The 12,680-nt window shown below is 41.6% G+C and overlaps 1 protein-coding gene and 1 non-coding gene across 2 annotated transcripts; one reads left to right on the forward strand and one right to left on the reverse strand.

The window, feature by feature from the left end:
* Positions 1-418: 418 nt before the first annotated feature.
* Positions 419-557, reverse strand: LOC112938023 (small nucleolar RNA Z247). Its single transcript, XR_003241071.1, has one exon. It is a non-coding gene; the product is annotated as a small nucleolar RNA Z247 (small nucleolar RNA).
* Positions 558-7,614: 7,057 nt separating this feature from the next.
* LOC107278022 (uncharacterized) lies at positions 7,615-9,071 on the forward strand. The gene is made up of 2 exons (XM_015769362.3): positions 7,615-7,705; positions 8,145-9,071. The coding sequence occupies exon 2, from the start codon at positions 8,177-8,179 to the stop codon at positions 8,786-8,788; it is 612 nt and encodes a 203-aa protein (XP_015624848.1). The 5' UTR covers positions 7,615-7,705; positions 8,145-8,176; the 3' UTR covers positions 8,789-9,071.
* The last annotated feature ends 3,609 nt before the right edge of the window (positions 9,072-12,680 follow it).

The following is a 12,680-nucleotide window of genomic DNA, read 5'->3' on the forward strand; positions in this document are numbered from 1 at the left end:
TGATTTTCATACCTGCACCGCTAGCGGTGTGAATCTGATCATGTCCCTTGTACACCTCCCGTATGTTGAGTTTCTCCAGTTGACTAGTGATGTGATCGGTAGCACCCGTATCAACATACCAGTTCGAGTTAGCGCCATGGCTGTATGTAGCTGCGGCGACGAGTTTGTCATCTGGGACGTAGTCTTCGTCAAAGCGATGCCAGCAATCTGCAGCAACGTGGCCACGTTTGTAGCACACCTGGCATAAGGGGCGGCCGTCGTTGCCGCGCTGTTGACTTGAGCCACGCCCACGGCCGGAGCCGCGGCCGCGGTTGCTGTTGGTGTTCCGGCCTCTTCCTGCGCCACCACGTGAGGAGAAGCCCCCACGGTTTCTGCTGGCTGCATTCGCGGAGCCTTGCGTGACGAAGCGCCAATCTGCTCTCGAAGCTCAGGAGCTGCGAGACAGCCTCTGCTACTGTGACCGATTCAGTTTTGGCCACCAGCGCAGAGACGACTGGATCAAAGTCTTCATCCAGTCCATTCAGGATATATGCGATCAGTTCATCGCTATCCATGGACTTGCCTGCTGTTGCTATCTCATCTGCAAACGATTTCATTTTACCAACATAATCAGAAACTGAAAGATTACCCTTCTTCATGGTGATGAGGGCCAGCCGCACGTTCATGGTTTGAGCATGCGTTTTTGCTGTGAACATCTGCTGGATCGTCTTCCAGGCTTCGCCCGTCGTTGCGGCAGTAGCGACTTGCGCCAGCGTTTCCCTCGTCATGGAGGAAAACAGGAACCCGAGGATCTGCTGATCCGCTGCAATCCATTCGTCATGCGCTGGATTGGAGAATTTGACCTCCTTTCCTTCCACCGTCTTGCTGAGTTGTGCGGCATGTACTGCCGTTTCGCCGGTGATGTGACCCTCCAGGCGTGCGCCACGAATCACTATGAGAACCTGTGCTCTCCAGAGCGCATGATTCTGCTTGCTCAATTTCTCGGAGACTTGAACCCCGAACAGCGGATTGGAAACTGCGGTAGAGGAGGAGCTGGCCATCTAGATTGAATTGGTTTTCTCTCGCTCTGATACCATGTAAAACAGCGAAAGTGAGATGGGTTGAACGTCGCCCTTTGTTTCGGTGCGACAGCTGCGTGTTATATTGGCGCACCAATCGGCGCTGAGATTACAGGATTATATAGCCTCTAATCTAGCCGAGATTTGATCTAAAGGATATACATCTTATCTAAACTAACAATCTAAATCTCAGCTAGATCAGTTAGGCAAGATATACATTAATACATGCATGTTGTTTAACATGCCGCTAACCACCTCACCTCATGCCGCGGCAACCTCGACGACGCCCTCGCCCTCTACTTCGCCGCCGCCGACGAGCCCGCCATCCGCCCACCCATCTCGACCCGCACCGAGAGGCTCTACGGCGACGACGACGACGACGACCACGGGTATCTCACGGCCACGCCACCGCCACCGGCGCCGGTGCCCGTTGTCCTCCCGCCAATGCCGGTCCCTGCACGCACGGAGAGCTTCTTTCAAGACACCGGGTATCTCAGGGCCGTTCTCGGCAACAGCAACGTGGTGGAGGAGGAAGACAGCGACGCGGCGTCGGACTACGGCGAGGCGGCGGAGGGGGAGGAGGCGTGCAGCGTGCGCGTCAGGTTCTCGGACAGGCGGGTGGTGCAGAAGGACTTCGGCGCGGCACGACCGGTGGAGGGGCTCTTCCGATACTGCCACCGCCACTCGGTCTCGGCGGCCGGCGGCGAGAGGCGGGCGTTCCGGCTGGTGCGGTTCGCCGGCGCGGCGTCGGAGGAGATTCGCCGGGGCGACGCCACGTTCCAGCAGCTGGGCCTCCACTGCTGGACCCTGCACCTCCTCTTCGGGTTCGGCCCACGGGCCCATGGTGTCGGACACTGACTGAGCAACTCCCGAGTCCGACCGAGACGACGATTTCACCCTATTGTGGATTATCGAAGTAGTTGTTAGGAGTAGTATTATTATTGTCTTTCGTCCACGGCGTTCCTGCTGTATTCGCCAATTCTTTGGACATGGCTAGATCGTGCGCGCTAGCGGCATATCGCTAACCAACGACGTCCTTCTCTTCCAAAAAAACAGTTACTAGTACACTCAACAGTACACGCCTTTTTTTTTCTTCCTAGAGAGTTTTCTCCTAAATTACTTATCCAATCTATAATCCGATTACACCATTATGATCGTTGCAATTAAATCTTTACAACAAGATCTTATACGATTATATTCTGATAAAAAATATCTATGTTGTAAATACTTTTATTATATATGTAAGTTACTTTTGTTCTATACATAAATTACTTTTAGATTTAAGCTTTTTAATAACTTATATCTTTTAAATCACGTATTATTTTCATGATCTATTTACATCATTGTACTCTACATAAAATATGAGACAAAACAAGATCCATGTTAAATATATTCAAATATTTCATTAATTTAAAAGTAATTTATTTAAATTGTAGTAGTAACTTAGCTATGCAATAGATGTAACTTAGCTATGCAATAGAAGTAAGTTAGCACAAAATAAAAGTAAGTTGTTACAACATTAGAAGTAAATTCGAGAGAAAAATATTTTGTATCTAAAAATTAAATTTAAAGTCCATAAATTATACAATTGACTAAAAACTATAATAAACATAATTGACTTAAAGCATTATGAATATATAAAAAGTAATTTAGTCAAATCTAAAAGTAATTTATATATATGATAAAAGTAACTTAAGTATATAATAAAAGTAATTTACAAGTATAAATATTTTTTATCGTAGTATAATCATGTAAGATCTAGTTTTGAAGATTTAATTGTAACGAACACAATAGTGTAATCGGATTATAGATCGGATAAGTAATTTGAGAGAAAACTTTGTAAGAAGGGGAAAAATACATGCATGTGTAATAGAAAAAAAGGCATGCATGTGCGCTGGCTTCTCCACGGCTTTTATGGTTGGCGTCGCGCGATAAGACAATATCGAGAGGCCTCGCCGATTAGTTTTTGCGCAATTCTTTTGTTTCTCTCTCGTTGTGAGAGCAAATTTCGAATTCAATTTGTGTCAGATTCTTACTTCGATTTGAATTTGTGTTAACCGCTTAGAAGGTTCTTAAGAGAACAAGGCATCAAGGGAAGCCTTGATGAACATGCACCAAGTGGACTTGACACCATGTGCCAAATTGATAGGACTAGGGGTTATTTATTTGGTTGCCACACTTTACCACACCACACTTTAGTCATGCCATAGTTTTTTAGGCATCTGTTTGGTTCGCTGTCGCAATTGTGTTATGCCACACTTTCTTAACTTTGGGACCCACATGTCATGCTCTCAAATTTAGAGTTAAGCATGTCACACTTGTGGCAAACTATTTATAAGCCACACTTATGCCACCATATCACAACTAACCTAAACTTAGTTATGGTAAGGTTAGGCATCAATCAAACATCCCCTAATATTTATAATTATTTAGCATATACTTTATAAGTTCAATTTTGTTTGAATCTGTTACATGTTGCAATGCAGCCATTGGCCTATATTTGCATAACATCAAATGCTTAGATTCAGATGTAATACTACCAAACGAGGACAGCAATTAATCCAACAAAAGTTGGATTAAATTTTGGATACTCGTGGCATGCTTTTTAAACTGCTCAACGGTGCGTTTCGTGCGAAAACTTTCTATATAAAAGTTGTTCTAAAATATCATATTAATATATTTTTCAAGTTTGTAATAATTAAAACTCAATTAATCACACGTTATTACAACCTTATTTTACGTGAAACACTTAATTTTTATCTTCATCTCATATTCAGGACATTCAAACACCACCTTAGTTTGGTGCGAGGGGGCAATGGGCATGGTCTATGAGGACAGGCATCAATACTATATACTCCTTTCATAAAAAAAACTAAATTCTAAAGATGAATCTAAACACATATGTGTCTAAATTTATTCTTATAATAAATCTTTTTAGGACAGAGGGAATAGAGATGTAGATTTTCATATGCAGGAGGAGGACGGGGCGGGCATTCCGGTTGGTGCAGTTCACCGCCGCGGCATCGGAGGAGATTTGCCGAGGGGACGCGATGTTCGAGGAGCTGGACCTTGCATCTCCTCTTTGAACTCGGCCCACGGGCCAACAATGTTGGACAGTGAAATCATATTTTCTTAAAATAAGTTCATATGAGGTCCCTGTTCAACAAAAAGTGATTTTCATCCTACAACCGAAAAACCAGATACAACGGATTCCTTAACTGTCAAAACTAGTGCAAAATAAGACCAAAGGCGGTTTGGACGGCGGTTTCAGCTAACGTGATGCCTGCGTGGCTAATTTGGCTTGGTCTTCATCTGACGTGACATTGACGTGGCGCTTACGTCGTTGTTTGATTTGGGAAATAAGAAAAACCGTAGATCTATGTGTCAGTTACGAAAAAATAATTAAGAAATGATGGGCATACGTGGCCCCCAAATGTCATTCTCATCCCATCCTTTCTTCCTCCTCTCTCCCCATCTCCCTTCTCTTCATCTCTCCCCTCTCTCTTCTCCTTTCTCCAGGCGAGCCCCGCCGGCGGCAACGACCCAACGGTGGCCCAGGACGTGGTCACCCTGCACGCACTCGACAAACAGTTCTACAAGAACGTGCTCCACGCCGAGTGCTGTTCACGTCGGACGCCGCGCTACTGTCGTTCTTGGCGACGGCGAGGCTGGTGCACGCCAACGTGCGGCACCCGGTGTCGTGGGCAAAGAAGTTCGCAAGGACGATGGTGAAGAATGGCGAGGATTGGGCTCATGGCCGCATATATCACAATGTTACTACTCCCTCCGTTTCAGGTTATAATACGTTTTGACTTTGGTTAAAGTTAAACTACTCTAAATTTGACTAACTTTATAGAAAACAATAGTAATATTTACAACACCGGCATAGTTTCATTAAATCTATAATTGAATAATTTTTCATAATATATTAATCTTGGGTTAAAAATATTTCTAACTTTTTCTACAAAATTAGTCAAACTTAGAGTAGTTTGACTTTAACTAAAGTTAAAACGTCTTATAACCTGAAACGAAGGAGTATATGTCAAACTCTTGTAACATTTTTGCGAGTAACAACAAATGAATAGCAATACAAATCTGATATAAATCAATTCATGCGCTGATGTATAAATTCAGTTCATAATCAGTTCATTTTTGCGTGCACCGCCACCTTCGTCTCCAGCTTAGCCACGTGGGCAGCGTGTCTGCTGAAACCGCCGTCTAAACTGTTTTCAGACTTATTTTGTACCGATTTTAACAGTTGAGGGACCCATTATTACTGGTTTTTGGGTTGAAGAATGAAAATCGGATTCACTAACCGTTAAGGGACCTCAGATGAACTTATTCCTATTTTCTTCGATAACATGATAGACACATAAATAGCCACTGCACATGTAACACCACCCTCGCATCTATACGGTGAAGTTAGTTAAGCTGTTTGTATATTCGATTTCTTTCGTCTGCAATTTGCAACGGCTTTGCCATGTGCGTTATGGTCACGAGATCGACGTTGTCCACTTGTGGAGGCAATCAGGCAAAGGTAGCTTAAGCTTGGTGGGTTAACTGTGAAATGGAAGAGTACTATAGCTAGTACTAGCAATAATGTTTAGATGATTTTTCTTTTTTGCTGATTAGAATTTGGTACTGTTTTTGTCTACGCAATTTAGGGTTGATCTCCACAAATTTTCGCTCCGATCTCGTGCGCCGCGTGCATCACATTATTCTCCCGTGTATACATTTTATATACCTTTATGACCAAGTAACCATACCCTATATCTTTATGGACGAAATAGCATTCCAAAATGCAGAAATTTCAGTGATCAATTCAATACTTTTACAAACTACGAAGGCTATGTTTGGATCCAAAGTTTAGATCTAAACTTCAGTATTTTTCCATCATATCAACTTATCATACACACGTAACTTTTCAGTCACATCATCTCTAATTTTAACCAAAATCTAAACTTTGGATCCAACTAAACACAGCCAAATTTGTTTTCTGCGTTCCAAATAGGTAAAATGAAGGCAAGCAAATGCAAGCGTCCACATGTCTTCAAGCCCAATTAATGCCACTTCCGCATAGTAAAAAGGTCTGCCCAAACGACCAACGCCTCCTAGCTTTCTTTCCTCCTCAATCCTGGTTTCCTTGCTCAGAGCTTTAGGCCTGGTTTAGTTCCCAATATTTTCTTCAAACTTTTAACTTTTTCATCACATCAAAATTTTTCTACACACATAAACTTCCAACTTTTCCATCGCATCGTTCTAATTTCAACCAAACTTTTAATTTTGACGTGAACTAAACACACCCTCAGTAATGTTCAGACTTAAAAGAGACAAAATGCTTATGTCGGTTTGGACTTCGGAGACATTTTAATTGGAGAATGAACCACTTGTTGACTTTAAAAGTGAAAAAAAATATTTAGAGAATAAACAAAACACAATACACTCATGGATGATTGGATGCTTAACATGTAGTGTTAATAAGAAATTAATCTACCACTTGCGGATCTACGTACAACGTCGTTGCCTGGAGGAACGAAGAGCGGCTGCAATTTACCGTGCTGACAGCACTGTCAAACAAAACGAAATTACGCTACCCAAGTCATGTGAATGTGTTCTAGCTTGCGTGTTAATTTAAACGGGTATAATTAAAAAGCAGCGCACTGATACATACATGTTGCCCATACACAAGCAGATCAGTCGAGTGTGCAGGAAATTCCCAGTAAATTTCCATAGCACTTATTTTAATAATATATAGTCAACCAATCAATGAACACTGTGAATGCACTGCAGTTATTGTGTGCTACTACAAAAACTGTTGCCGACATTGTTCAGCTTGATGGTGACGTTCCTTTTTTTTATTTTGTTTGAAGGTGAAAAGGATCTGTATACGTGGTGGTAGAGACATTTACTGATAGGAAAATGCATATATTAGCAGTTTAGCGCTAAGTCCTCTTAATTAATTTGTGTTACACATCACTGACTTGATGAAGTGTGTGTGTCTGGCTGGAGGTCTCCCGTACTTCACTAGGAGTTCAAACAGTGCAGAAAATTAAAGAGATAATAAAACAAGAATTCTTTGCAGTTGAATTCACTTGAGACGTATATGTATCATTCTTTTCCAAGGGAAAGGCGCTGATTATTGAATATCGATGACAGTTTAAGCAAACAGTTATCCCAAACAGAAAAGTTACAGATATCTGAACAAAAGAAAAATTGGTTGCTGCTAAACATTCGTAAATTCACCTGGATTTTCTGGACTGTACGTGTGCCGGCCAGATAATGTGAAACAGGATCAAACAGCTTGAATTTCTCACTCACAAATAGAATATTTAGACGAAATTCAATGAAGACGTACGTCAGTACATTAGGCTTCTCTCCAAGTAGTTTCCCCCCTCCTTCCCGGGAATTATTAACAGTACAATTAACACTTAATCATTATCAGTACGATGTCATGTCCATGTTCCTGAACATTTCCAACGACACTCTCGTCCTTCCACTCTAAGCTTTCGTCCTTCTCCAAAACCCTACAAATACCACCAGATCGAGCTGCCATGCCATGCATCTCCACATGTTCATTCATTCATCCGCCACATTAATTTCTATCGTCACTTCTTGTTTTGAGTTATTTCTTTCTTCCGATTTCAGTTGTAAGTCGCTTTAACCTTCTCAACTTTTTTCTTCCAATTTTTTGCACTATTCAGATAAATGAATGTTAATTCTCATTAAGTTACACTATTTCATACTCCCTCTATCCCTAAATATAAGGGTTTTAGTTGGATGTGTCCAGATTTCTTGTATTAAGATACGTCACATCCAACCAAAACCCCTTATATCTAGAGACGGAGTGAGTATTATAAGTCGTTTTGATTTTCTTTAGTCAAATTTATTCAAGTTTGATCAAATTTATGAAAAAAATAGTAATATCCGCAACACGAAATTAAACGTTTAATATATTTTGATTATATGTTTGTTTTATATCAAAAATATTTGACTAGGAAAAAGAGTCGAAACGACTTAGAGTATGAGTATTTTTCTTAATCCTCCTGCACAAATCTAAAATAATACATGGTTCATATTTTGAAAAAGAATAAAAAAAACAGAGAGACAGTAGTCCGTCCATGAAGCGACGAGATCAGGAGCAAGCGATCGCGAAGCTGACGAGCAGCGGCGGCGGCGGCGGCGGCGGCGGGAGAGACGACCTCCTGATCATCTTCATGTGGACCAAGAAGGCCATGCTCGCCGCCGTCGTGGTGGTCGTGGCCAAGTGCAGGGAGCTCTGGGAAGGGGTGCTCACGGCGGGCTCCGGCTGCGGCTGCGTGTCGCGTTCCGCCGCCGCCGCCGACGACGACGACGGCTACTACTTCGGCCGGAGCTACGAGTTCTCGTGCTCCGCCACCCCGGTCGCCTTCGCTCCGGCGAAAGGGCGGCGGCGCCGGCGGCGCTGCCTGCTGCTGCCACCCTGCGTGGGAGCCAAGCAGGCGAGGGAGATGCTGCGGGAGGCGGCGATGATGTCCCCGGCGCCGCCTGTCGGTGCCGGCGGCGGTCGACGCTCGCCGCCGGAGCGGTCGCCGCAGTGGTGGAGGGAGCAGGAGATCGACGGCCTCGCGGAGGAGTTCATCAGCCGGTTCTACGAGCAGCTGAGGTCGCAGGTGGCGGATGAGGAGCGGCGGCGGGCGCCGGAGTGCAAGAGCAGGGCGTCGTCGTCGCCGCCGTCCCCGTCTCCGCCATAGGCGATGGCTTAATTACGTGCGTGCAGGTTGTGTGCATTAAATACGTACGCTGGTGTTTGCGATTAATGTCATGTGGATGTGTGTGTGTTTTCGATGATGAGAGGGAGTTCGTTCGTTAGTGCAGTTTTGAACTTTTTGATATCTTTCCTTACGGCTTTCACGCGGTTTGGAATTGCTTGTCTAATTATCTTTGTCCCGTGCAGTTTTGCGCGAAGCTAAATAATTTACGTAAAGTTAGATTAAATATGTAATAACTCTGAAATTTTAATTTTTTTATGAACTATTATATGGCTCTTACCTTTTATATATATATATATATATATATATATATATATATATATATATATATATATATATATATATATATATATATATATATATATATAGCTAAACCGCATCCAGGGTGTGCTATAACTAAAACGCTCCCCTCACGTACGGGGCACCCCCACCCACCCACCCCCCACCCCATGCAGCCCGCACAAACACTCACCCATTAGCCCACACAAAAAATTCTTTCGTTAAGTAAATCAGTTACTATCTGTAGTTTTAGTTCGATAAGTAAACGAGAGTTACTATCAAGTTCTCCACACCATCAATCCCGCAGAACTAGACCGCACCTTTTTTTCTTTCCTCTTTTTTTTCTATTTCCTCCCGCACTTTTTTCGTGATTATCCCATCAGTAACAAGATTACTAAGTTTATCAGTCACTCAGAAAATGAGTTACTAACACTCCAACGCTCCCAAATTGATTCCTTCCCTCAGTAAATGGATTACTCCGAGGTTATTTTTGGCCCTTCTCAATTTGGTTCCGAGGTTATTTTTGGCCCTTCTCAATTTGGTTCCTCCTCTCAGTAAATGAATCACTCTCAGAGTCTAATTTGGTTCCTCCTCTCAGTAAATGAATCACTCTTAGAGTCTCAGGTCGTTCTCAACTCTTCACTTAGTAAATAAATTACTTACGATAGTAGTATTCCTAATTGGTTCATATACCTTCTCTTAGTAAATAAATTACTTAGAATTAACTTATTGGTATCGCCACGAGATTTCTCTTAGTAAATAAATTACTCTTACACCGATGGTTCTCAACATAACATATTGATCTTGCCACAAAGTTTCTCATAGTAACCAAGTTACTATTACACTGATAGTTCAACAACATATTGTCTCTTAGTAACTAAATTACTATTAAATCGATGCTTCTCAACATTCCGTTTGAAACATGCGCAAACTTTGGCTTGCTGTGCCAAGTCTCCCCAGAATCTGTGCTTTGCCTCATTATCGTCGTCACCACCGTGAAGCCATCCTTGCCGTCACTCCTCCCTGGACTTGACATGCACCAACGCAGTTGACAGGAGGACACCACTTTCTGCATCTCCGGATGAGGAAAAAATTCAGAGAGCCTCCTAATCATGTTATGCTTTTGCTCAAGAATAATGTGTAGTTATAAAACTGAAATATCAGGTACGCTCCTAATTCATCATGTTGTTGCTAGGAAATTGAAATCACAGAGCATGAAAACACAAACAGAAAGATTAGTCTGAATGGCACATCAACAGCTAGAGGGAGCACATAAAAGAAAGGAGTATAATTTCTCACAGTAAGTTTGTTTCCCACTTAAATATCTGAACAAAAACAGATCCAGAATTACAGGTAGAATGAAACAAAATTGAAAATTGCATTTGATTTCCTCAATAATTGCAGATGCTATGTATTAAAAATGCACAAGGATATGAACGGAAACAAAATGATTATGGAACTGGAAGCAAAACAGCCAGCAACTATATGTTTTCAACAGGCCTGACTCAACAAATTTGTGAAATTATTATGTTCAGCTCAGTCACACAATAAAAATAGGAAAAGGTGTTTCCAGATGCTAAAACATCACTGCACAGGTGCTAAAACATCACTGGGTTGAACTTTGGGTTAATTGAAGTGTATAGCTTAATTTAACCCAGTGCAAATTAAAGCGCAGCAAGGAAGATGCAACTAGCCAAACAGGAACAAATTGATCCACGATGGATCAATGGGACATGCATGTACATTATACAAACTCACGAAGGAACACAAGCAATCAACACATATCTGGCGCCGGCAAATAAGCTGCAATTAGTTGACCAAACACAGCAGCTGTGCTTCCTCCAAAAAAAGGCAGAAGCTATAGCCTATAGAGATCAATCGAGCAGACAGATCATGTAGCAAAATAAAACACCAACTAATTGCACAATCTAACACTCGATCGAGGGCACGTATGTGTACGTGCAGACGGGTGGATTCAGATCGATTCAACGATAGTATCAAGATTAGATTAGAGTGAGTAAAAAGCCAAGCGATCGAACAAACATGCACCATTCAACTGCTCTACCGAGCGCCATGACCGTCGCCTCTCCTCCTCGCCGCCGCTGCAAACTGGATGTCAGCACTTCAGTCCCGGACCGCAGGCCGCCGTGGAGGATTGGGACAAGGGGCTGCACGGTGGAAGAGACGACGAAGGCGTAGAACTGCTATGGAGGAGGCGGCGGCGTGGATACTGCTCTCCTCCATGCATTGTCGATCTCGAGATCCATAAAAAACGGAAAATTGAAAAGAGAGAGGATAGTGGGGGTAAAAAAAATAGATAGGCAGACGTGCGGGAGGGAGGGAGGGTGGAGGGTGTTGGGGGGGGGTGGGGGAGGGGGTGTGGGTGTGTTTTAGCTATACTACACCTTTATATATATATATATATATATATATATATATATATATATATATATATATATATATATATATATATATATATATATATATATATATATATATATATATATATATATATATATATATATATATATATATATATATATATATATATATATATATATATATATATATATATATATATATATATATATCTATATATAGGACACTCATATGGGGCACCATGGTGCCCGGGCACCATGGTATCTAATGCACAAAATCACTCAAATTTTTCAAAATTTTCAAATTGTGAGTATATACCTAGTTATAATAATTTGATTCATACCTATACTTATCAACAAAACAACTCAAATTTAACTTTATTTCACAATCCATAATTACATACCTAACTAATTATATGTATGGATGCTATATACCTAGAATCAAAATCTAACAAAAACAAGTTCAAATTCAGTTCAAACTTGCTTTAAACTAGTTAGTAAAGTAGTTAATGTTAATACCTAAGTAATTGAAAAAGTTTCATACTCATTTGAATTGGGTATATACTCAATTTCAACAATGGTGCCCGGGCACCATGGAGCACCAAACAAATTTACTATATATATATATATATATATAATTGTATTTTGTAATACAATTATACCAATCAATCTATACAGTATTATAATCCGGACTCACCAATATCTAACTGTAAAAATCTTTTTCTTTTTCTCCGATTAACGTGAGAATTTCTAACCTGATACTCCTTTTAAGACTATATTAATAATATAATATAATAATAGGTGGGATGCGGATTACTCCTTCGCTTGCCCAAATATTTATGGGCTTTGTTTGTTCTAGGACACACATCTTGATGTTGTGTAACCAAAGTAAATCTAGCTACCAAAACTGCTAACTATCGGGATCCTAACTCACTAGTGGAGATGGGCACATCTACGACAACACACAATTGTCATGCAAGATGCAAAATTCGTCATAAAATAACTTCTATGATGAACTTATGATAAAATAGAGTTCGACGTAGAACTCGAGGGATCAGATCCCCTTCCTAGTATACCCAAGACATGAGATTGTGCGAGCTCGTCTTGCGAAGGAGGACGGTGGGCACCAAGAGCAACAGACAGTCTTCGAAGTGAAGGGTGATGGGCATGATAGCAAAAAAAACACCTTGCCATCCGCCTCCCCTTCTGCAGCAACC

This window comes from Oryza sativa, chromosome 2, assembly GCF_034140825.1.
Source record: "Oryza sativa Japonica Group chromosome 2, ASM3414082v1".
In the NCBI taxonomy this organism is placed as follows: domain Eukaryota; kingdom Viridiplantae; phylum Streptophyta; class Magnoliopsida; order Poales; family Poaceae; genus Oryza; species Oryza sativa.

Excerpts from the sequence above, each read along its gene's own strand:
- LOC107278022 (XM_015769362.3), top strand. The coding sequence starts at position 8,177 with ATGAAGCGACGAGATCAGGAGCAAGCGATCGCGAAGCTGACGAGCAGC.